The 25971-nt window shown below is 36.7% G+C and overlaps 1 protein-coding gene across 1 annotated transcript; it reads right to left on the bottom strand.

Moving 5' to 3' along the window:
* Positions 1–1140: 1140 nt before the first annotated feature.
* LOC131943042 (uncharacterized) lies at positions 1141–24162 on the bottom strand. The gene is made up of 29 exons (XM_059303053.1): positions 23965–24162; positions 22743–22836; positions 21953–22116; positions 21307–21569; positions 21108–21180; positions 20879–21021; positions 20318–20458; positions 20142–20174; positions 18722–18896; positions 18387–18485; positions 17878–17973; positions 17594–17688; positions 17228–17280; positions 16951–17120; positions 16597–16745; positions 16182–16446; positions 15649–15811; positions 15283–15482; positions 14856–15005; positions 13552–13776; positions 9474–12554; positions 8460–8573; positions 7911–8168; positions 7658–7771; positions 7372–7479; positions 7140–7208; positions 6785–6989; positions 2298–2419; positions 1141–1766 (listed from the first exon to the last, which is right to left on the bottom strand). The coding sequence occupies exons 1-29, from the start codon at positions 23977–23979 to the stop codon at positions 1578–1580; spliced, it is 7026 nt and encodes a 2341-aa protein (XP_059159036.1). The 5' UTR covers positions 23980–24162; the 3' UTR covers positions 1141–1577.
* Positions 24163–25971: the final 1809 nt, after the last annotated feature.

Below are 25971 nucleotides of genomic sequence, written 5' to 3'. Positions count from 1 at the left end.
GGGGGTGACACCAAGGCAAAAAATAGCAAAATATATAGAGAAAAACTCGAGGGGGGGGGTGCAAATCGAAAGTTTGAGGGGGGGGTGCAAATCGAAAACTTGAAAGTTTGTCCCTGGGAAGGGTCTCTATGCCTCTGGGGGGGTGACACCATTAAGTGCCGCACCGGGTGACACCCGACCTCGCTACGCCACTGCGTGAAGGTAATGTATGACGAATAACTTCCGTGCTCACTTTAAACAAAATGTCTTTGCACACGATCTATATTTCTAAAATGTGAGCCACTTTGCTGAGCTCGCTTTGGCATCATTATTTGTTAATGAACTGCTGTTGGTTTACGAATACGTTTTTTTTTTATATTCTTGTGAAGTAAGCCCTTGATTTGAAATCAAATTTTAATTTTATAAGGCTATTGATGAAATAAGCATAATGTGTGGGGCGTGTACCCTACACATTTTGATCTTATGTTATTTTCATCGTCGTCTCCAGATGGTGTGGTCAGAATTTTGAGATATTATTTAGAGGAACCTATATAATGAATTAAGCTATGCGTATAAGTGTTTTGTAGAGCAAGAAAAACAAAATCAATTCCCCATTCAAGAAGTTAATTATTAATTATTTATAATATACTCAGTGCCGCCTCTTTTTTTTTTTTAATCTCATCTCATAGACCTTCCCAGGAGTGTTCTCAACAACTTTCCAAAGTTTCATGGCGACATGATTGTTGTAGTTAAGCTTAAAAGACAAACGTCAGACCCACATACTTTCATATATACATATGTAAAGGATTTAATGTTAATGACTAAGTCAATATGTTGGAGGATCAGTTACAAAATTAAATACAAAAGGAGAAGTAACAAGTTCGAAATGGATGGCAGGATGGAAAGAAATTCAAAATTGACGGCTGGAAGGGAAATAAACCGCTCAAAATGGATGACAGGAGGGGAAGTAACAAGCTCATATGAGAATTTCATAATTTTTTGTACAGGGTGGTTCCCCCCTCCCCCCCCCCCCCCCCTGCAGACCATGACAGCACTTCCTGGACTGTTTTTACTAGATAGGCTAATATATAGTAATATTAAACCAAAAAAAATAGTCTGGTAAAGTTGATGTGAATAAAAAAAAATGCTAAACTCTTTCAAGTGTTAAACCATTTTAATTTGAACAATAACATTTGTAATAAAATATTTGTATGAGACAAAAGGGAACATAGGGTTATCACAGTGGTAGAAAAATATTTGGTAGGAAATACATAAAATATGGAATGTATTCAGAAAACAATAAATTGTATGTGGGGAAATAACAAGTACATTCAATTGCTTTATCATTTAGTTAAATACATTTGTACATGCTCACACTTTAAGGTTTATACAAAATGAAAAAATACAGAAACAAAACTTCAACCAATATAAGGACTGGTTGCCAATTTTCATGTGTATTTTATCTCAAAGTTTATGTATTTCTTTTATAAATACATAACTGAAGAGGTGAAAAAAAAATTAATAAAAAATCTGAGTGCAAATAAATGTGTTTAAAATAGTCAAGTAAATGCAAGTGGACAGGTCTGTTTCAGTCAGCTTCATCTAGCTAGGCTTAGGTGTAGTTTTTCTAAAGTTCTCTTATAAGAATCACATTTTTCTGAAAGTTTCCTCTCATTTCTTTCTGCATATCGTCTCCTCTCTTCACTATAAGCTAAATTTTTCATCAGGTTGGAATTCTCCACGTACAAATCTTTCAGCACTAGATTCCTGCGCTTGCTTGTTGAACACTAAAGAATGCCAAGAGTTCAAATAATTATGTTCATGTAGAAAAATCAACAGCTGATTGGGGTTGTATGTAAACTAATGTAGGTGTTAATGGATTATGCTAAGTTAACCAGTTGCTTAAAAGTACTTTTCACTGTGGGATGGTGCCTTGTAAGTATTTTACTTTGTATATTGCCTCACATAATAGTCTCACATCATAATAGTCACACTTTGAGATAGAACCACATCATAATAGTCACACTTTGAGATAGTCCCACATCATAATAGTCACACTTTGTGATAGTCCCACATCATAATAGTCACACTTTGTGATAGTCCCACATCATAATAGTCACACTTTGTGATAGTCTCACATCATAATAGTCACACTTTGTGATAGTCCCACATCATAATAGTCATACTTTGTGATAGTCACATTTCACTAAAGTCTCACTTCAATAAAGTCTCAATTCCCTGAGGTGTAGTCCCTGCAAGGTGTCATGTTAAAGTATATGCTTTGAAAAAAAAAACCAGCCAATAGTTAAATAGCTCACCATTTGGTTATATTTGTCATTTAGGTTTTTAAATTGTTCCTGACTGTGGTGTAATTCATTTTCCAGCTCCTTAACCTTATCCTCCATGATGCCTGTTACTGCCAAGACTTCTTTTTCTCCCTCTGAAATATTCAACAGTTACACTAAACAAATTTTAGCCAATATTGACTGTCACATACTGTATTATTATGTATCTTTATTATATTGTGTTTTGCATGAATGAAGAGTACCTGGCTAGCGGAAGGACTGTCTGAGCGATCGTCATGTGTTTTTCCGTGTTTTGGGTGAGATCGCTCATTGACGTAAGGGGAGAGAAAGTTGTGAATAAAAGGGAGAGAAAAAGGTGAACGGGTGTTGTGTGCTAGGACTTGGGACTGGAACGATGGCAGTGAATGTAAGATGTCTCCATGACTTGGAGTCGTGATTATTATTTGTACCTATATCAGTTGATCTTCAAATATGGATGTACCACGGATTTATCTGTACATAGTGTAAATAAAGTTGTCATTTGAAGTTGCCACTGTTGCTCGTGTTCCTGTATGAAAGCTAACCCACAACAACAGAGAATTCATGTTGTTACATATGGTGTCAGAAGTGGAGGCAATAAAGTGATGTTGCTACATTGTATTACTGTTACTTATGATGTCACAAGTGGTTGAAGAATTGGTGCTACATATGTCAGAAATGGAGATATTACAGTCTGTGGTCTTCCACTGTTTACCAAGTACGTCAAGTTCTTGAAAGTCATCTATCTACACTCAAGTCAGAAGGGTTGCTGTAGTCAAGTCAGACGTTTTGTTCAAGTCAAGTCATCAACGTGATAATTTTTATCACCTTATTTCGATATTGTCTCACCAATGTCGAGTAAATATCGTCTGTGTTTTTTTTTCTATTTGGATTTAGCTGTTCAAGTTTTTTCTATATGGATTAGCTGTTCAAGTTCTTCTACTGTGGATGAGCAGATCTAGTTTATTAATTGTAAACTGTTCCTAAAGATGTCTTATCTAAAACTGGACAAATTTCTACTCTGTAACAGGCTACTAGAACTATTTTGAATTTTTTCAACTTTTTGGAATCAACAAAGTGAACTATTTTTGGACGTATATATGTACTATGAACTTTTCTTGGATTACCAGATGTCTGTAATCAACTAAAACAAAGCCAGAATACAAGAAAGGGTATTGTAAATTAATTAAAATTTATCTATTGTTAACTAATGAATTTAATGAATTTATATTTTATGTCATAGAAAATATATCAAAATGTCATGTTTTGAAGAATATCTAGCACTAGCGAGGGCGCAAGGCATTAAGAAGATGAATAAGCAGATAGCCTGGGCAACCAATCGACTTGAAAAAGACATAGAAGAAGCAAAAGAAGCATGGGACGAAGTACCAGAACAACCCCGACGAGCTCATGGAAATGTATTGAGAGAACTAGATGATGTGATAGATGTAGTGTGTAATAGATCAAGAGCTATTACAGACATGCATAAAGAAGAAGACATTTCAGAATTAGATAAAGTAGAAGAGACTGTACAACCAAAAGGAAAGCGGAAAAAAAGAAACAGAAAACAGAGAGCAGATAATAGGGCTGAAACTATGGAAAAACAAGTTGGCCTACATGAACTAGCATATAAACAAGAACTATTAGAAATGAAAGCTATAACAGACACAAATGAACCAAAATTAGAAAGTGAACAGACAGAATTTAAAGCAGAACTTGAAGAAGTAAATATTGGCAACCTTTGGAATGAAGAACAGAGTAACATAGTCCAGGAAGAATTGAAACCCAAGGAAAAAACAGAGGTTGAACTTAATAATGATTTAAAGGTGACAGACACATTAGAATGTCTTAAGATTGACTCTTTATTGACTCAAAAGCAGGAACACGAGAATATTATTGAAAGTTGTATCGTAAGTCCATCAGAGAATGGCAGTCAACAAGAAACAAGTCCATCAGAGAATGGTAGTCAAAATGATTTAATAAGCCCATCAGTGAATGGCAGTGATGATTTAATAAGTCCATCGGAGAATGGCAGGAATCATGATAAACTAATGATGATTAATGAATCAGTGAACTTAATAAGCCACAATGAAGAGAACGTACCTATTGAAGATTTACTTCGAAAATTGGAGTCAAACTATAAAGAAGATATACTAGAACTCAAGAATAAATTTAACAAAGAAATGGAGAAATTAACCCAGAAATTTATGTGTGAACTAGAATCAATAAAGAAGCACAAGGAAGTTAAGAAAGATGAAAAAATATCTACAAACTACAATGTCAATAAATTACAAACTGACAGTAAAAGAAACGTATCAAACTATAAATACGGTCACCATGTTAATAAAAATGCACAGAATGAAAGTAAAAGAAATGTAGCAAACTATGAATACAGTCAACATGTTAATAAGAATGTCATTAATGTCATTAATGCACAGAATGAAAGAAAAAGAAATTTAGCAAACTATGAATACAGTCACCATGTTTATAAGAAGCCAAAATCTAGATGTTTTTACTGCGGAAAAACAGGTCATTACCAAAATCAATGTTGGCATAGGTTGGCAAATCAGAGAAGAAACAATTATGTACAAAGAAAGTCATGTGGGAAATATAGTAATTTAAGAAAGAATATATCATGTTCTAATGAAAGATACCGAAGCAAGATGTATTATGAAAGGCCAAAGCAATGCCATAATATTTATATTGAGTTGGTTGATGAACCAAACCAACATACACACAGCAAGATAACTACTGACGTTGTTCAGAAACCAGAGGAGAATATTAAAACAAATGAAGTAACACAGGTTACACGAAATCTAGGAAATAATTATGGTAGCACAGCTAAAAGCTACAATTTGAGGGAGAGATGGCATACAGGTCATCGTCAACTACACAAGAACGATTACTCATGCTATAGAGTTAAACAAGGATGCTAAGATTAAATTATCAATTGACAGTTTATTAATATTATACAGTCTGTAACTGTAATATATAAATATCAAATAATGTGTTTGAGTAAACATAAATTGTGTACTATTTCAAAAGATTGTAAACTGTATTATGTTAAACCTATTCTATACTATTAATTAACAGTGAATAAAGTAAATCAAGTAAAAGTTAGAGACTATTTATTCCGCATAACAATAAGACGGAAGTCTCAATGATGAATTGTGTATTAGTCAATACCTGTGAAAGGCAAGAATGTTGTTGTGTTGTGACCTAGATATGACTGAAATGGGTCGACTAGGGGAGACAACAAAGTATATTACTCATGCGTGGTAATAACATACCTTGATGATAAGGAAGTTTTTTTTTTTTTTTTTTTTTTTTACCACATAGGATATAAGTATTTAAATTATGAGTTGAATTAAGTCTTTGATAATTTCAACTATGTATTATGTTTTGGTAATTAAGTCATGTACCAGACTGGTTTGGTAATTTATTACACTCATTTGTCTTGTTTATACTACAGTTACTGGGTAATTGAAATGTTTTTTTTCTCCTATGTGAATGTATATTGATGCATTAAATATTACATATAATGCTTGTACATTTAAAGTTTTTGTTCAAAACACTGACATATTTTAATTATCACTGATATAGTCACTACATACTGTTGTATTTGTATGCACTATAAATTTATGACTACAAGTGCTTAGTCTAAAATGAATATATTTTACTCTACTTTGAATTGTACACAATTTTTTGTTGTCTGGCACATGATCCTGCCCTACCAATACTGTATTTATAAATTTTGTTGTCTGGCACATGATCCTGCCCTACTAATATTGTATTTATAAATTTTGTTACACAAAATTTTATTCGAAGGGGGGACGTGTCACATACTGTATTATTATGTATCTTTATTATATTGTGTTTTGCATGAATGAAGAGTACCTGGCTAGCGGAAGGACTGTCTGAGCGATCGTCATGTGTTTTTCCGTGTTTTGGGTGAGATCGCTCATTGACGTAAGGGGAGAGAAAGTTGTGAATAAAAGGGAGAGAAAAAGGTGAACGGGTGTTGTGTGCTAGGACTTGGGACTGGAACGATGGCAGTGAATGTAAGATGTCTCCATGACTTGGAGTCGTGATTATTATTTGTACCTATATCAGTTGATCTTCAAATATGGATGTACCACGGATTTATCTGTACATAGTGTAAATAAAGTTGTCATTTGAAGTTGCCACTGTTGCTCGTGTTCCTGTATGAAAGCTAACCCACAACAACAGAGAATTCATGTTGTTACATTGACAAATGGACAAAGAGATTTTCATGTTCTCTAATTAACAAATGGATAAGCTACCTTTGATACTCTTCTCCACCAGATTTTCATGTTCTCTAATTAACAAATGGATAAGCTACCTTTGATAATCTTCTCCACTAGATTTTCATGTTCTCTAATTAACAAATGGATAAGCTACCTTTGATAATCTTCTCCACCAGATTTTCATGTTCTCTAATTAACAAATGGATAAGCTACCTTTGATAATCTTCTCCACTAGATTTTCATGTTCTCTGATAGCATCCTGTAAACCCAAGGCCTCTCTCTGGTGTTGAACCAAGCTGATCTGTAACTGAGTGTACCTTTCAATGTCAACCATAGAGCGAGCTTTCTGTTTCAACTGCTCCAGTTCTTTGACTGATTTTGATTGGCTCAGTGCCATAGCTGAGCTTGCTTTCATTAGCTGGTGGGAAAAAAAATCAGGACAGGCTAAATAAAGTCAATATAATAATCTGAGTAGCCAGACAAAACAATATTCCCTTTCTTCTTGCTTTATTACGTTTTAGAAGATATTTTTATATTGTGATTAATAAGACTTTTATCCTGCCATTACCTCATTTGATGCTTTGTCTAAAAGGTCTTGTAATTTCTGTTTTTCACCATTTAAATGTTGGATTTCATCCTAAAAAAAAGATTCAAAGTTTAGTTATCTTTCCTATAAAACCATAAAAATAAAAGACAATTTATATATAAATGCTGTAAACAGCTTTTACAACTTTTCATTGACCTGATTGTGGTTTATTGTCGAGCGTGTTTGGAAGCTGGCATATAAATAAATAATTTACCTTTTGTGATTTGAACTTTGCTTGCTCGTCTTTTAAGATTTTACTTTTTAATTTTTTAACTACTGCCTCTAATTCTTTCTTTTCTTCAGACATAATGTCAACATCATTCTGGAATTAGATTATCATGGAATAGTAGCGACGAATAACAAGAAATTCAGACACCAAAAGGTAAAAAAAATATAACACAAAATAGCAATGAAAAAGTTGTTAATGAAACAAATCAAATGACAACTACTGTATCAAATACTGTAGTAAATCTATATATTCAGTAAAAAATTAAAGTTACTTTAAGAAGTTCAAGGTCATTCTGTGCTTTTTGCGCTTCCTGTAATTGGTGATTTAGCAGCAGAATTTGCTGTTCAAGGGCACTTTGTCCATTAGATAAATCAATACCAGACTCCTAATGGGATCAAAAAGTATTAGAGCAATTAAAATCTTTTTCCCCCCTCTGGCATTAAAAAATCAATAAGTAACAAATTATTTGCTGGTGTTAATGTGGGGAAATAATAATGTAGCATCAGATTTGAATGCCAACTGACCAGGTTCCTGCCAAGACTCTGGTACATCTCCTCATTGATTTCCTGCTTGGCCAGCTCAATCTCCTGGTGTACAGCCTCCATGTGCTCCTCCACAGCCTTCTTGTCTGACTGAGCTACAGCCTTCTGGGCCTCAAGTTCCTGGATTTTTTCTACCAGCTTCTGCTGCTCAGCCTTGTGCTGCTCAACCAAGGCTTTGTTCAGCTCCTGGTTCTTGGCCTCCAAGGCATGTTTTTCTCCCATCATGAGGTACAGGGATGTCTGTAATAATGTTAATCTCTCAGTATTTGCAATGATTACTAGGTCATGTTACCCTTTTGAACCTGGCAGTCCATGAGTAAGATGAGTTCATTTGTTTGTTTGACCCGGAAATATGAAGGGATAATGTATAGAGAATAATATTTAGTAGTTAAATGCAAATACATATGCCTAGATTCTGTTTTTTTAATTACATTTTATTTCAAGTGTTTTTAGATTTTTATAAAAATCTTATAGTGTTTATTGAAATGAACCTAATATTGTAAAAACCAAGGACCCTATGGAGAATGCTACCTTGAGTTTTTCCTGATCCTCTGTTTCCTGACTAATTTTGTTGGATTTTTCCTTCTCTTGTCGCAGTCTGCCTTCAAGCACAAACTTTTCATGCTCCAGCGCTTTGAGCTCATTCTACATTTTAAAACACTATTTATTATGTAACACAAACAAGACATAATGCATAAACTTCTTTGTTAAATCATTACTTGCTGGTTTGATATCATTTGTTGTTTAATAAATGAGTTGCTCTTGTTTATCTACCTTGTGTGATGAGTTGTAACTTAAATGCAAGATATTAAAAACATACAGCTCTTACTAATAGAGAAACGCCGTTTAATAAGCCACTATTTTACAAGCTTTTTCTTAGCTCACAGAGTTTGTAGGTTTGTGGCCTAATCTTGTAACTCAGTTGAATAGTTATTACATTCTAACTTTCCAGATAAATTCCATTTTAATGACAACATAAGAGTACCTAATTTTCAAAGTAATTACACATTACCCAAGTGATTAGTGAATTAATTTTAAAATGACTATAATCAATAACTATAGGGAAATGATGGGATAAAGTACTAGCAATTGCTCTACAAGCTAGGTGAGTTATGTAATGGGTTCAGAGAACTGACCACACCAGAGAACTGACCATTAATTGTAATAAAGGGCAGATAATTGTCATTTAGAGTTAAGATTTCAAGCTATCCAGTTTAAAAACACATATTTTTAGGAGGGGTCGGGGTTGACTTATTATAAATGAACATAATGGAAGAATAAATATTGTACTAATTTTTTTTTAAAAGCTTAAAGGCTGACTTACTATTTTAATTTTAAAATTCTTAATAACTAAAAAGTAGAAAAGAAACAAATATAAAAACTTTCTAGTATCAAGCTTTTAAATGCACTAAAAATGAGAAAATCAGAGAAAAACTTCCTTTGCTTAGTAAAAATTGTTGGTGGCTTATAAAATCTCTTACACTATTTTGTGACCAACTCTTTTACTAAACAAAGAAAGTAATATTGCTTTAGTAGTTTCCTTACTTGTAAGTGTTCGTTGAATTTAATATTTTCATTTAAAGCATCTTTCTTTCCTTTATTGTATCCCTCTTCAAGACCATCTTTTTGTCCTTTTTCATATCCATCTTTTTGTCCTTTTTCATATCCATCTTTTTGTCCTTTTTCATATCCATCTCTTTGTCCGTTTTCATATCCATCTTTTTGTCCTTCATCAAGACCATCTTTTTGACCTTTTTCATATCCATCTTTTTGTCCATTTTCATATCCTTCATCATAAGAAATCTTTTTCTTTTCATGTAAATCTTTCATTCCATCTTCATGCCTCTCTGCCGATCCTTCCTTTTCTCCTTTAGTATACCCTTCAACAAAGCCATCATTTTTTCCATTTTCATATCCTTCCATCCTTCCTTTTTCTTGTCCATCATTCATTCCAATTTTATATCCTTCATCATATCCCCCCTTCATACCTCTTTCAACTCCATCCTTCAATCCATTTTCATGTCCCTCTTCGTATCCTTCCTTCTTTCCATTATTGTATCCTTCCTTCAATCCTATTTCATAGCCTTGTTTCTTTCCATTTTCAAATCCCTCTTCCAATCCATTTTCATACCCCTCTTTCTTTCCTTCATCAAAACCCTTTTTACTTCCATTTTCATAACCTTCCTTTTCTCCATTTTTATGTCCATTATTTATTCCATTTTTATACCCTTCATCAAAGCCTTCTTTCTTTCCTTCATCAAAGCCTTTCTTAATTCCTTCATCAAAGCCTTCTTTCTTTCCTTCATCATACCCTTCCTTTTTTCCTTCATCAAAACCTTCTTTCTTTCCTTCATCAAAGCCTTCTTTCTTTCCTTCATCAAAGCCTTTCTTAATTCCTTCATCAAATCCTTCTTTCTTTCCTTCATCAAAGCCTTCTTTCTTTCCTTCATCAAAGCCTTTCTTTCCTTCATCAAAGCCTTCTTTCTTTCCTTCATCAAAGCCTTCTTTCTTTCCTTCATTAAAGCCTTTCTTAATGCCTTCTTCAATGCCTTCTTTCTTTCCTTCATCAAAGCCTTTCTTAATTCCTTCATCAAAGCCTTCTTTCTTTCCTTCATCAAAACCTTCTTTCATTCCTTCATCAAATCCATCTTTCTTTCCTTCTTCATACCCTTCCTTCATTCCTTCATCAAATCCATCTTTCTTTCCTTCTTCATACCCTTCCTTCATTCCTTCATCAAAACCTTCTTTCATTCCTTCATCAAATCCATCTTTCTTTCCTTCTTCATACCCTTCTTCATACCCTTCATTCTTTCCTTCATCAAAGCCTTCTTTCTTTCCTTCATCAAAGCCTTCTTCCTTTCCTTCAGTAAACCCCTTATTATAAGCATCATTGAACATTGTTTCTTTATCAGCTTTACCTTGTTCATGTGCTTCACTGCGTCCATCATTTTTGCCAAGATTGTAGGCTTCTTCGTAGCCATCTTTATTACCTTCACTGTAGCCTTCTTGGTAGCCTTCCCTTTTCCCTTCCTTAAACCCTTCAATTTGCCCTTCTTGCTCTCCTAGGCTATATCCTTCTTTCAAGCCATCATTTTTACCATCCACAAACCCTTTATTTCTACCATCAATTTCTCCTTGAGTATAGCCCTCAATCTTGCCAACTTCATAAGAATCTTTCTTCCCATCAATGTAGCCTTCTTCATATCCACCTGTTTTTCCTTCATCATGGCCATCTGATTTGCCCTTTACATAGCCTTCATCAAAACCTTCATTCTTTCCAACCTCATAACCTTCATCATAACCATCCAGTTTGCCCTTTTCAAAACCCTCATCATGGCCATCCAATTTGCCCTTTTCAAAACCCTCATCATGGCCATCCAATTTGCCCTTTTCATAACCTTCAGCATGGCCATCAGATTTGCCCTTTTCAAAACCCTCATCATGGCCATCCAATTTGCCCTTTTCATAACCTTCAGCATGGCCATCAGATTTGCCCTTTTCAAAACCCTCATCATGGCCATCCAATTTGCCCTTTTCATAACCTTCATCACGGCCATCAGATTTGCCCTTTTCATAACCTGCATCATGGCCATCCAATTTGCCCTTTTCATAACCTTCAGCATGGCCATCCATCTTGCCTTTAGTATAACCTTCATCAAAGCCAACTTTTTTCCCTTCATTGTATTCTTGTTTATACCTGTCTTTTTTGCCTTCACTATAGCCCTCATCATGGCCATCTTTCTTCCCTTTCAAAAAGCCTTCTTCCAGTCCATCTGTTTTCCCCTTGCTATATCCATCATCAAATCCATCTACTTTACCTAAATTGTAACCCTCTTCATATCCTGTTTTAGTTCCATCATCTTTACCTAAGTTGTAACCTTCATCCAATCCATGTTTCTTTCCTTCTTTGTGGCCTTCCTCCAGTCCATGTTTCTTTCCTTCTGTATAACCTTCCTCCAGTCCATCTTTCTTTCCTTCTGTATAGCCTTCTTCCAGTCCATGTTTCTTTCCTTCTGTATAGCCTTCTTCCAGTCCATGTTTCTTATCTTCTGTATAGTCATCCAGTCCATGTTTCTTATCTTCAATAGAGCCTTCTTCCAGTCCATGTTTCTTATCTTGTTTAAAGCCTTCTTCCAGTACATGTTTCTTATCTTGTTTAAAGCCTTCTTCCAGTCCATGTTTCTTATCTTGTCTAAAGCCTTCTTCCAGTCCATGTTTCTTATCTTGTTTAAAGCCTTCTTCCAGTCCATGTTTCTTATCTTGTTTAAAGCCTTCATCCAGTCCATGTTTCTTTTCTTCAGTATAACCTTGCCCTTTGCCCTTCAGATTTCCCTCACCCGTGTCATCATGTGCATGTGTATTGACCAGCTGGTGTCCCTCTTCATGACCTACTTTTATTTCCCTCTTGAAACTTTTTAGGTCACCTTTAATTTCTTTTTTGACCTCTTCCTCCTGGACAGCAGCTCTCCCTTCCTCTCCCCCTCCACTCTTTCCTTCCTCCAGTCCAGCTTTCTTTCCTTGACTGTAGCCCTTGTCATAACCTTCCTTAATGCCCAGTGAATATCCTTGCTTGTGCCCAGAGTTATGTCCCTGCTTGTAGCCCTCTTCATATCCCAGCTTCCTGCCCTAAAGTCAACAGAAAATTTGTAACTTCTTTACTGAACTTTTGCTTTCTCACTGACATTTTAATTAGCAAGTAAAAGATGTAAAACATTACAGCCAGACTGAATACTTTTATATGAAAACATATATTGCAGTAAGATACTAGATCTGGTCATGAATTTACGGTGGAATGTGAGTAAACTGAGGGGTGAGGATTCTGTTAAACGTATATATTCTATATAAATTCCATTTCGTTTGGGGTGTGTGTGTGTGTAGATTACTCCCCCCCCCGAAAAGATGCCTGGAAGAAACACTGCTTAGTGTGTGCAGGTATGAATATTAAATTTATTGGCAACTTTTTCATAATATAACACTAACAGCAATATTATACAAGCCAAAGCTAAGTCACCAAGCTTGGGACCTAGCTCTACTACAGGATCTAATGGATACACACCAAGCCCACACTAAGTCACCAAGTCCACACTAAGTCACCAAACTTGGGATATAGCTGTAGGCTACTACAAGATCTAATGGATACACACCAAGCCCACACTAAGTCACCAAGCCCACACTAAGTCACCAAACTTGGGATATAGCTGTAGGCTACTACAGGATCTAATGGATACACACCAAGCCCACACTAAGTCACCAAGCCCACACTAAGTCACCAAACTTGGGATCTAGCTGTAGGCTACTACAGGATCTAATGGATACACACCAAGCCCACACTAAGTCACCAAGCCCACACTAAGTCACCAAGTCCACACTAAGTCACCAAACTTGGGATCTAGCTGTAGGCTACTACAGGATCTAATGGATACACACCAAGCCCACACTAAGTCACCAAGCCCACACTAAGTCACCAAACTTGGGATCTAGCTGTAGGCTACTACAGGATCTAATGGATACACACCAAGCCCACACTAAGTCACCAAGCCCACACTAAGTCACCAAGCCCTAAACCTAGCTCTACAACAGGATTAGTTAAAGCAAGACATACACCAAGCCAGCACTAAGTCACCTCTGATAATCCTTCATCCTTTCCAATAAGAAAACCCTCTTCCTTGGCATCCTGGCATTCTTTTTCTCTTTTATGCAGCATGCGCACCTCGAAGTTGACGTTCTCCAGGCCTTTCTGCTGGTAGACTTTCAACAAGTTCACTTTCATGGCCTCAATGGCTGCTTTAAGCTCCAGCTTTTCTTTCTCCAGTTGTTCCCTATCTCCCTGCACAAAGACAAAAGTTGTCTAAATAAGTTCAGTTGTTCCCTATCCCCCAGCACAAAGACAAAAGTTGTCTAAATAAGTTTAGTTGTTCCCTATTCCCCTGCACAAAGACAAAAGTTGTCTAAATAAGTTTAGTTGTTCCCTATCCCCCTGCACAAGGACAAAAGTTGTCTAAATAAGTTCAGTTGTCCCCTATCCCCCTGCACAAAGACAAAAGTTGTCTAAATAAGTTCAGTTGTCCCCTATCCCCCTGCACAAAGACAAAAGTTGTCTAAATAAGTTCAGTTGTTCCCTATCCCCCAGCACAAAGACAAAAGTTGTCTAAATAAGTTCAGTTGTTCCCTATCCCCCTGCACAAAGACAAAAGTTGTCTAAATAAGTTCAGTTGTTCCCTATCTCCCTGCACAAAGACAAAAGTTGTCTAAATAAGTTTAGCAGAGACAAAAATAACAAAACTAAATGTTAACTGAAATGTCTATGCTTTCACAACCAACTGATGAGTGATTAATGTTTCCAAATGCACTTTACAGTCTGTCAGATATATGTTCAGTAATGCATTATTACAAAAGGTAGCAATACCAGAGCAAGTAATATAGTAGCAGATTAAACATTTGGTAGCCAGAGAAGACCCAAATTTGGCTGATAATGTAACATTGTTAAAAAACATGCCAGAAAACCTATACAGACTTAATTTATTTCTTTGCCAATGACTCATGTAACAGATAAATGGCATCCACTGGCCTAAAATTATCTCAAATGAACAATTACTTGGAGAAATGTAAATGGAAGCCATTTTAGAAGGGACTGAAAAAAGAACAATGCATTGTTGGCTCATGTATTGAGGACAAAGCCAGATAAAATCCCAGCTAGTTGGAGACCACAAGGGCAAAGGAAAGGTCTATACAAACATGGAGACATACAGCTCAAAAGCAACTAGCAAGAACTGGATTTTCTAGGTGAACTGCCAATAAAGTGGCCCAATACCAGCAGAGGGCAGAATCATGTGTCCTAGGTATGGAGATTAAATGATGATCAAATGATTTCAGTCATTATGCAAGCTAGGTAATTAAATCAATGTCAAGAAAAAAAATACAATGTACCTTTAGAGCTTCTATCTCAAAAGATTTCTTTTTCTGTGATTCTTTCAAAACCATCAATTTTTCTTCCAGTAACTCAATCTGTTTCTTTAGGCTTGCTTTCTCAATTTCAAAACTTTCTTTGATTTGTTCTAACTCATATGTCAGGTCATCCTGTGTGGAGACACTCAGTGATCATACCACTTTCTACTTATATCAGCCTATTCTGTTATTTACATCAGCCCATTCTGTTATTTACATCAGCCCACTCTGTTATTTACATCAGCCCACTCTGTTATTCACATCAGCCCACTCTGTTATTTACATCAGCCCACTCTGTTACTTACATCAGCCCATTCTATATCTTAGAAAGGCCCATTCTAGCCCACTCTCTATCTTAGATCAGCCCACTTTTTATCTTAGATCAGCCCACTTTCTATCTTAGATTTACCTCAATCTCTGTTTTCATCTTTTGCACATCTTGGGACAACCTCTGCTGTTTAGCGTTGTAGCTTCTCAGTGACATTTCTGTGATGATTTTCTTCTCTTTCTCCATCCTGGCACGAGTTTGGTTTAGCTCTTCTTTTAAAGAAACTATTTTTACTTCATACCTTTCTATAAGTTCTAGCTTTTCAAACTCCATTTCTTCACCTGAAAAATTAATTTCTTTATTGATTTAAGAAAAATTGTGCATGTGATTTTATTTGCTGGCATGTATGTATGTATATCTGATAGTGTATTTGTTTGTGCTTGCCTTCATGTTTGGAGGGAGAAAAATCACTGTGCCCTTGTTTAGAAAAGAAACTGTTTTACTTACGCAATAGTTGTCTTTCCTTTTCTAAAGCGGCTACCACCCTGTTGCGATCTTTTTGAAGTTGAGCTAAAATTGCAGCCTGTGACCTCCCGACTTCATCTCCTGTGTATCTTTCAACCAGCAAGAGAAAATCATCCCTCAGTTTGCCAGTCAAGCCTTCATAACCCTACAGGACATTTAAATTATAATTAATTAATTTACTTCTCTCAATATTTTATCAAAATATAAAAGTTGGGTTCATTATGAAACTAGTTCCCCTTTCAGAACCACCAAGCCATAGGGCAGATGAAGTAGTCCAAATATTTCCTGACCATGCAAATATAAAGGGATGGTGTGGTCAGAATTATGCCCAACTGCCTTTACAGGTAACCATCAGGGCTGGGTGGACTCAGGGACATCCTACAGTCATTGGTCTGTACTAAGATCCAAACTAAAGGCTAGCAGTCAAGGAATTTGGGCTAAATGGAATAAATAAAACAGTTCCAACAGCACTAAAGCTTAAAACATTAGCACCAACAGGGTAAGAAAACACCTACAGTGTCAAAAATGTGTTGCAACTGTAGGCTGTGCTGCATCTGACACTGGTCCAACTCCCTAGAGAAGTGGAGAGCCAGAACTTCTTTTTCCTGCTCAAACTCCCGTCTCAAGGCCTCTTCTTGTTCTTTTAGCTGCAGCTCAAAATTGGATTTCTGGTTTTCCAGAAGACGTAGGTCATGGTGACACCTGGCAAGCTGGGATTCTAGTTTGTGTACAACATCTATCACGTGGTCATTGTTAGGGTCAGCCATCAGCAGATTGGTGCTGGACATATCAAACATTACACTTTAAATCACATCGTCATTCAAAATTGTATTAATAATGAAGAAGTCAACTAGATTTTTTATGTCTACAAAATTAAATTTGTCATTAGTCCCTAAATGTAGTTTGATTCAATGATTATAAATAGCTTACCCCTCTTTTCTAGATTTAACTCCCTGCTCATTTTTCTGAACATTTGTATCTTGCTGATACTCTTGCTTGTCCCTTGTAGATTGTAAATCATTGTACTGTTGCACCAGAGCTGAGTTCTTGTCTGCTGTCAACTCTTTCACAAGCTGTTCCTAAAGATAAAAAACATTCATTAATATGATGCCATCAGCTAAGAAAAACATAACCTCTAACAGTATTACAATATCAGCATAAGTGATTGATTCTACAAATAAAAATTATTGCTTAGGAATGACAATATACCACCTTTAATTTGCAATTACACACTGCTTTTCCTTGTGTAACTATGCGAAAGAAGCAAACAACAAATGATTTTACCTTTTCTTTTTGAAAGTTCTCCACTAAGATTTTTGTGTCATTGTTGTGCTTGTCCTGTAAGTTAGACAACTCTGCCCTGAACCTGAGCTCCATGTCTCTCTTCTCTCTGTCAAACCTGGCCTCCATTTCACCTTGCTGAAGCTCCTTCTTCAAAGTGGTGGCTCTGGTCTCTAGAAAAATAAAATGGAATGATGGGAATAAAACAATATCAAATTGTATGAAGACTGAACTATTTCAATGGAGGTTAAGTGTTCTGTAAGTCAGCAAGCAGTTTTACCTTCTCCATGCAGTAGAGGAAAACTAGACTGGGCTACAGCTTCAGATGTTGGGCTGTAAAACATTAATTACTCTTGAGTTCATACACATTGTTTAAGTGGAGTCAGAAAAAATGGATTTTGGGAAAACACATGAAGAATGTTGAGGTGAGATATTAAGAAGTAACAGGGCGAAGGGCAGTAGTTGTTTAGAGAAAAAGTCAAAACAGAAAAAAAGGAAGTGATGTAATTTTAAGCTTACAATGTACCATCTTCTACTTTGGAATGATGATTCAAGGTTGAAAGTGTACCAACAAATATATTAATGAATGAAGATTGAAAGTGTACCAACAAATATATTAATGAATGAAGATTGAAAGTTTACCCACCCAATAACAGTGTCCTGGCGTTTGATGGCAGCTTGTAGTTTTTGTGCTGTGTCTTCAAGTTGAAGCATCAGTTCATCATTCTCATCTTTCAGCCTCTGTGCAATGTAAAAAATGTTTATCAGTTATTTATGACCGTCATATTAACTGATTCGTTTAAATTTGATCTTTTACTCAAGTCCAAAAGAATATCTTCTAGCTAGAGACCAGATAGTCTATTGAACACTCTGTCAAGGCAAAAACAAAAAATGTGACGGAAGATTAGTTCAACCAGTAAAAAAAAATACCATAATTTCTGCCTGTTTGATGGCCAGTTGCTGCCTTAGTTCCAGCAGTTCCTGTTTCTGTGAGTTGACCTCAGGTGAGTCACTGACTGGATGAAGCTGAAGTAACAAAATTTTTTTTTTAAATTCTCAAACAGAGCTGTGACTTTTCTGACTAAAAAATTAAAGTGCCCTTTCAGATCTTGATGGCCTAATCAAGCAGAGTTCATTTGTTTCTCTGACCTTATGATGGGATAGTGTGGTCAGCACTATGCCCAGCAGCATTAATTTCCCTGGGTCAGGTACCCATCAGAGCTGGGTAGACAGGGATGTTTTACAAAAGTGAAGACTTTTGGGTTAATAATCAGAAGCGTTACAGCATGACCCCACCACTTTCTATAGATAACTGGTGACTAACAAGCCTGACCAGCCAAAGTTAATTTACTACCCGTGTTGTTTGATATGTAGCTATTTCTGTCTTACTTATATACTCAGCTTTATAGAGCTGTTTTAAGAATTTTAAAATATCTGACCTTTTGGCGAATGTCTTGCTTCAAGTTATCATTTTGCTTCATGAGAACATTGACTTTATTGCAGGCTTCCACTAGCTCTCTCTCCAGTCTTGCTATTTCCTGATTACATACATAATTTTTTGCAATCAGACAAATTCAGCACATATCACTAGATCAATAGTAGAATACGCCCCGCCCAACCTTCTTGATTATGTAACAAATCAGTCACATTTTGTAGAAATAATTACAAGATCGATCGTAGCATAAGCCCCCACCCCACCTACTGATCATGTGACAAATCAGACAAATTTAGCAGAAACCAATACAAGATTAATGGTAGCATAAGCCCCGCCCACCTTCTGATCCTGTGACAACCTCTCTGAGATGATCTGCTCATCTTTGTTGGACCTGTTCTGGATGTCGTCCAGCTGTGACTTGAGGCGGGACACCTGGGCAGCACAGCTCCTCCTCTCATTGTCCAGCTCTGCTTGTATGGCCTTCACCTGGTCCTGGTACTTTTTTTCTACTGTCCTAAATGACACAAACACAGTTTTAGGTTCTATTGGCTTAACTTTATACTCAGTCCCACCCAGCTCTGCTTGTATGGCCTTCACTTGTACTTTTTTTCTACTGTCCTAAATGACACAAACACAGCTTTAGGTTCTATTGGCTTAACTTTATACTTAGTCCCACCCAGCTCTGATGAGTACATGTTTCAAATAATTCATTAGGGAAAGTAAAGGTGAATGGGCATATAACTGACCACAAGATCCCTTCATATCAAGATGTCAAATAAAGGTGGACCCGACTTTATCTGCTCTATTGACTATCAGATCAGAAGAAGTAGCTTTTTAAATACTTTTTCAAGATTTTTAAAATAATATCCAAAGTTACATAAGCAGATGTAAGTTTTTGTGATTAGTGAGTGAAAATTCATTATATCTCACTAGTGTGTAAACATGGTTCAACATATTTGCTGGTTTAAAATGTTCTACTGTGGCTCCAGCTTATATTTGTGGTTTACAGAATGGGAGATAAAAAAACACAAGTGTCACTAAAATATTAACATGATCCCCAAATGTGTTTCTAATGATAGCTAAATAAATAGCTAGAAATAATAAAACTGGCAAAAATAAATACAAAATTGACAAATCGCCCATACTTTGACCTCACTAGACAGAAAACTTTCTCCAGAATACCCAAAGTGTAAGGGAAATAATCAAAACATTTAATTGAATATTGTTGCGACTTAGGTACTTTACCAGTTAGCAACTCAAATCAGGAATTACTATTTTTACATTCAATAAGAGAGAAAAACTTATTTGTAGACATTGTAAAAATATTAAAAAATCTAAGCGGAAATCTGTTAATTACAAAAACAATATGCAGTACAGTAAAAAATAAATAAAAGGGTAGAACAATACTAAAAGGTGCTAACATATAGGGTATTGTTTATGACTGAAATGTGGTGTGGGTGTGAGTTTGAGAGTGTGATTGAAATTTCAAGTCAGGCAGTGACAGTTTCTGTTGAATGTGTTGAGAATGTTCTTGATGGTGTCACATCTCAATGTTCTCTCTAGACAAAATAAAGCCATCCTCTCACTGCCACATTTAAAAATAGATTGTTAAAGAGATTTTTTTGTAGCTGAAATAAAACTACTATAAATAAGCTTAAAATAATATTTACAATCATAGCCAGTTTTTCTTTTATGTTAGGTTTGAAGAGAACAAAACAAAAACAAAACAGGGTAGCCTCCCCCACCATCTATGACTCACCAGTAAGTGTCTTTGATATTTCCTAGGGTGTCACTTCAAGTAATATAAAAACATTCAATGACATTTTCTTTTAAATGACTTTTTTTTTCATTTGCCATTTTCCTTTATAAATCTCTAGTCTAGTTAATCATGTAAAAAGTGAATGACAAATAAAAGAATAGCAGTAGCAGGCTTACATCATTCTAGACTCCCACGACTTATCTAAATGTATCTGTCTTTCATCCACTTCTCTGGCCAACATTGAGTTGCGAGCGTTTGACTCTGACAAATCTAGATGAAGTTTTTTATTTTCTTCTCTTTCTTGCTCAAGTGCTGACCTGATTAGGAGAATAAATTTTCTCAAAAGTTCTTAATCTGTTCTAGATAACAGTTCTATAAATCTTCCACTATTTCCCCATCAGTAGCGTAGCGAAGGGGGGGGGGGACGACATATGTCCCCGGGCGCCGACCTTAGGGGGCGTCAAAATGGAATGGAAAAATAAATTGAAAGGTTGAGGGGTGCAAATCGAAAGTTTGAGGGGGGGGGGGGGGTGCAAATTGAAATCTCAAGGGAGGGGGGTGCAAATTGAAAGTTTGAGGGGGTATGCGAATCGAAAAGTTTGTCCCCAGGCGGCGGGAAGGGTCGCTACGCCTCTGTTCCCCATCAAACAAGGAATGTCATAGTAAGTATACATGTAAGCAGAATGTTTTGTACTTGAATAGAGATTTTAAACTGCTAGAGACTACCAGCAACTTACTTGAGATGCTGGACTTCCTGTTGATAAGAGACCAGAGCTACATGCTTGATCCAGTCTTGGGCTTCAGGGTTGGTCAGCTCATGGTGTAATACTGTTGTCAGGTCACTTAATTTAATATGGCCTTTGGGATCAAAGCCGAGCGTCTGAAGTAAGATGTTTATAAGTTTAGTGCCCTAAATCTTCACAAGTAAAATCAAGTATCTGAAATCCTAACTAGAAAATGACTTACAGACAACACCATGGGCCCATTAGTCACACCTAAGCTCTCCCACAAGTCAATCACATCATCAGCATTTGTTATTCTAGGGAAATACAAAACCACATCAGCATTTGTTATTCTAGGGAAATACAAAATCACATCAGCATTTGTTATTCGAGGGGAATACAAAATCTCAGCATCTGATGTTGTAATACATACTTGAACTTACCCTCCATTGTTGGAGTCTAAGGCCGAAAAAATTCCCTTAGTATCCTCACTAGAAAAGTGTATCAAGCTGGGTGGGCTGATGTCCTCCCCCTGAGCCCTGGGGTGAGAACTGGGGCGAGGTGCCCGTGGGGTTCTGGGCACAGAGCTGCTGCTGGGCCTGGGAGAATGGAGCACTGCATTTTTGGGCAGGCCACTGACCAGTTCAGACAGGGAAACATAGCCATCTTTGTTAGTGTCCAGCTTTGTGAACAGGTCGGACAGTTCCTAAAATACAGAGATATGTTCATCTATTAATGGGGATTATAATTAAAAACTGGTGGCGGGCTGGTTGAGGGCTTGATTGCTAACCCAAAAGTCATGAGTTCAAATCAAGGACTATAAGATGTCCCTGAGTCTGCCCAGGGGAAGTAAAGGCGGCTGGGCATAGTGCTGACCACTATCCCATATACTATGGTCAAGAAACAGAATAACTCTACTTTATCTGCCCTATGGATTGTTAGGTCTAGAAGGAGAACTTAATTTTACTTTAATATTTAAAAATTGTAAAGATAAATGTAACAGAAACTTTTTAACAAAAAGTAACAGAATTAACATTAAACACATTCATCCAAGACAACATGAAGGCTATACACTGAGCATTGACTTACTCTGTCTCTGATGTTGCCCATGCCAATATAAGCAAAAACTTTTTTAAACTCTGCTTGGGTGAGAGCTCCAGAAGCTCCAACACCAAGCTGCTGGCAAACGTCCACTAGCTCTCTCATTCCACGCATGGCTGGCTCTTCTAGGTGGACCTCACTGTGCAGCTGACCTAATGGAAGGCACAACAAATCCAGAATAGGATCACAAATGTTGCGTCACATTTAACATAACTACCTGTCATGGAATGCTTACTTCAACAGAAATATGAATTGGTGGTCTTTGAGCAGGATCAGAGATGATGCCTAATCCAATTACAAGCTAATTAGATTGACAGATTTACCCTGGCCAGAATAATTTTTTTTCTAGCCAGTAAACAATGTGAGGGTTTTCCCAACTTGAAGAAAACAGTATTTGGTAGCCAAAGTGGCACTAAAGTGGCACCTTAAAAAATCTGCCCAGACAACACAAAGAGTTACAATGTGTGCGTTACAATTCTACAAAAGAACACCTTGACAAGCACTTAATGAATAAACTCTAGCAACTTACAGATGGATCTGATTAAACTTTTTGGAGCAACAGATTTTGGGAAATCACAATCCTGCCCTATATTTGATAACAGGACTTTTCTATCAACACATCATCAGTCCACCAATCATTAATTAAGACAATCTTTCTTTGCCACTCTAAACAACAGCAATTCATTTTCCTGTTACATTGCTTTGTCATAAAATGAATAAGATGACATAAAATTTTAACAAAGTTGTCATTTAAAAATCTATAGAAAGAATTCACTACCATCCCCCTCATAGGTTACTTCCCCTTTAGTATGACTGTTGATGTGGTGTTTAGGTCCAGACTTCACCGTGTGTTTTTTCTTGGACTCAACATCCTAATTAGGATTAAAGGAAAAAATTGTTAATAATATATTTCACACACATTTGAAAGAAATTCAAATCAGTGGAAAATTAGCCATTAAAATGTATTTTTAATTAAATACAAGAAAATGGGAGATAACTACTATCTTAAGCATCTAGTCATTTACTTAGTATCTTTTTATGGTGTGTGAGGCCAGTGCCACTACCATTTTACTTGCAGAGATCACCTCTTCTCATATATTAATGTCACCTGATATTGACAGTTCCCAATCTTAAAACTACAGTGCTATGATTCAAGTTTCACTTAGAAATACTGTTTGAGTTTTGGTAGCATAACTTATGTAGTGACTAGCACTGTACTAGTACTACTTTATGGCAGTGAGGTTGTCACAAGTGTATTGGTATCTGGAGAAAACTTCATTTACACAGCTGAATTTTGTTTTTAAAAAACATACAAATTATTTGCTCAATCTAGTGTTGCATGGATCTCTTGAAATATATTGTCATAGAAAATGTTAGGCTAAGATAAAGATCTAAACCTATGTGTAATGAATTGGTCATTGTACAACAAATTGGCCAACATACAGTAAATTGGCCAATGTGCAGTAAATTGGCCAATGTACAACAAATTGGCCAACATACAGTAAATTGGCCAATGTGCAGTAAATTGGCCAATGTGCAACATATTGGCCAATGTGCAGTAAATTGGCCAATGTGCAGTAAATTGGCCAATGTACAACATATTGGTCAATGTGCAGTAAATTGGCCAATGTGCAGTAAATTGGCCAATGTGCAATAAATTGGCCAATGTACAACAAATTGGCCAACATACAGTAAATTGGCCAATGTGCAGTAAATTGGCCAATGTGCAGTAAATTGGCCAATGTGCAGAAAATTGGCCAATGTGCAACATATTGGTCAATGTGCAGTAACTTGGCCAATGTGCAATATATTGGTCAATGTGCAGTAAATTTGCCAATGTACAACATATTGGCCAATATACAACATATTGCCAATGTGCAGCAAAACGTACAACTCGTTGACCAATTTACGTCAGATGAAAACAAGAGGTTGGAGCAAGACATGAAGCAGACGTGAGGCAGACGTTTCCCAGACGCCATGGACGAGACTGTGACACGAACCTTGGAGAGCGACATCCCGCATCCATCAGGCGAGCTTCACCCGATGACCCATAGTTCACGGAACCTTCTAGATTGTAACAAAAAGTATTCAGTCAGTGCTCGCTGGTACCCACAACAACGATAACAACACACAGTATCTGTGTACACGGGTGAGACAGATGTGCACGACACACTACACGAGAACACGACACAGGTGTGTTCACCTACCAATACAGTCTTACTCACAGGTCGCGCACGTGTTACGCTGGATCAATACATCGGGATTAAAAAAACATACATACATACGCGGTTTTAACCATGGTCTAAAACATAAGAGATGTGGAACAAAAGGGGGAGAGTAATGTAGGCCTGCTATATTGGCACATACACCACTGTAGTTAAAAAGAGGTGGATTCGGTTGCACGCACGAATTAGCTGCCACATTGTCTTTCATCATCTATAAATCAGTCAAAAAACTTGTTACGTTTTCTCAGTGCAGGTTATCCCCCTTGTTTTTAAAACTGCGCATTAAATCAGAAACCTTGTGGCGTATGAATTTTAAAAGTTTTTTGTGTGTTTCGTTAGCCGGGTTCTGGTGAATGGTTTTTATAATGCAGCTAATGCTTTCAGCACCTCGTCTATTATAATGAGACTTGAGCTGTGTATCTTTTACAGAGAGCAAGACACTATTTTCTAAACGTTTGGCGAATACGGGAAAACTTATCACACAGACATTGCTTTTTAAACTTTAGAATTAAGATGGACACTCAAGGCATGTGTCTGTTGTTATATGGGAGATAGTGGACACTGCCCGTCCTCCACGAGATGGACGAAAAGATTTATCTGGCCATTGTTTTAAAACATTTTAAGGTCAACTAAATCCATATTTACAAAGGAAGACACGAACAGACACAAGAGAGTAGATGAGTTGATCAAGTTCCCAAGCTATATTATACAGAGACAAGGATATTAATCGTCTGTTTAGTGATGTATGCCATCACATATCGATCGCAGAGAGGACACATTGTAGGATATCGATCTCAGGGAGGATACATAATGTGCGACATCAAGCTAACGGTTGGGCGTCATTGATTTATGGGAGGGGGTAGACTGGACAACAACATTGGACAGCTGGACGCCGCGGTGATGACAGAAGAAACGGAAAAGACACTGGGTGGGGTGGTGGTGTGTATGGTGACATAACTAATTGTGGGTGACACGGATAAGGAGTGGTGACAAGATGAGGGTGACACATCCGGAGACGGACAGCTAACATAAAGTGACAGTTAATGGTGGTGACAACTACAAGTTGGTGTGCCAGTTAGACAACGGTGACGCATTGTTGATGTCGGCCTAAGGATAGTTGGTTCAACAGCTAGTTTTTGTTGGACTCGGCTTAAGGATAGTTGGTTCAACAGCTAGTTTTGTAGACTCGGCTTAAGGATAGTTTGTGAAACAGCTGGCGTTTGTTGATGCTGACCTAAAGCTAGTTAACAAATGGCTTTATCTAAATCTGACTAATCTGTTTTATAATTGATTACTTAATGTTATGTTAAATAAGCTTTAAAGAGAGGAAAGGACGACGAATTTATACTTTTCAAATAACAGACCAGGCACAAGGCCCAAATGTGGAGAAAACTCGTGCTAAATACCGAAATCTCACACCAACTCTTGATGAATTTGAATTGTCAGAGCTACGTAATGTTTCATGTAAGAATTTCATTAATTAATTCACCCTTTTCACTGGCATTATTAATGGCTACTTATGACGCGTTTTGATGAAGCGACAACAGCCATAGTGTGTTGGTTTTTTGATGAGCTGAAGCTACATAGGCCTATAGTGTGTCGACCTGGTAATTAGGTGCAAGTTTATACAACTATGCATAAGTAGCATTTTATGTGGAAAATTACAGATGTTTTATTTATACAACAAAGGTAAACATTTTATTTAAGTGGCCAGGGATATTACAAAACAGAGTTTCTTCCAGGTATCTCTTCGGGGGGGGGGGGGGGGGGGGGGGGGGGGGG

The sequence above is a fragment of the Physella acuta genome, unplaced genomic scaffold, assembly GCF_028476545.2.
Source record: "Physella acuta isolate Inbredline_101_S28 unplaced genomic scaffold, ASM2847654v3 ptg000038l, whole genome shotgun sequence".
NCBI classification, from domain to species: Eukaryota; Metazoa; Mollusca; class Gastropoda; family Physidae; genus Physella; species Physella acuta.
This window is presented reverse-complemented; position numbering and strand designations above follow the sequence as displayed.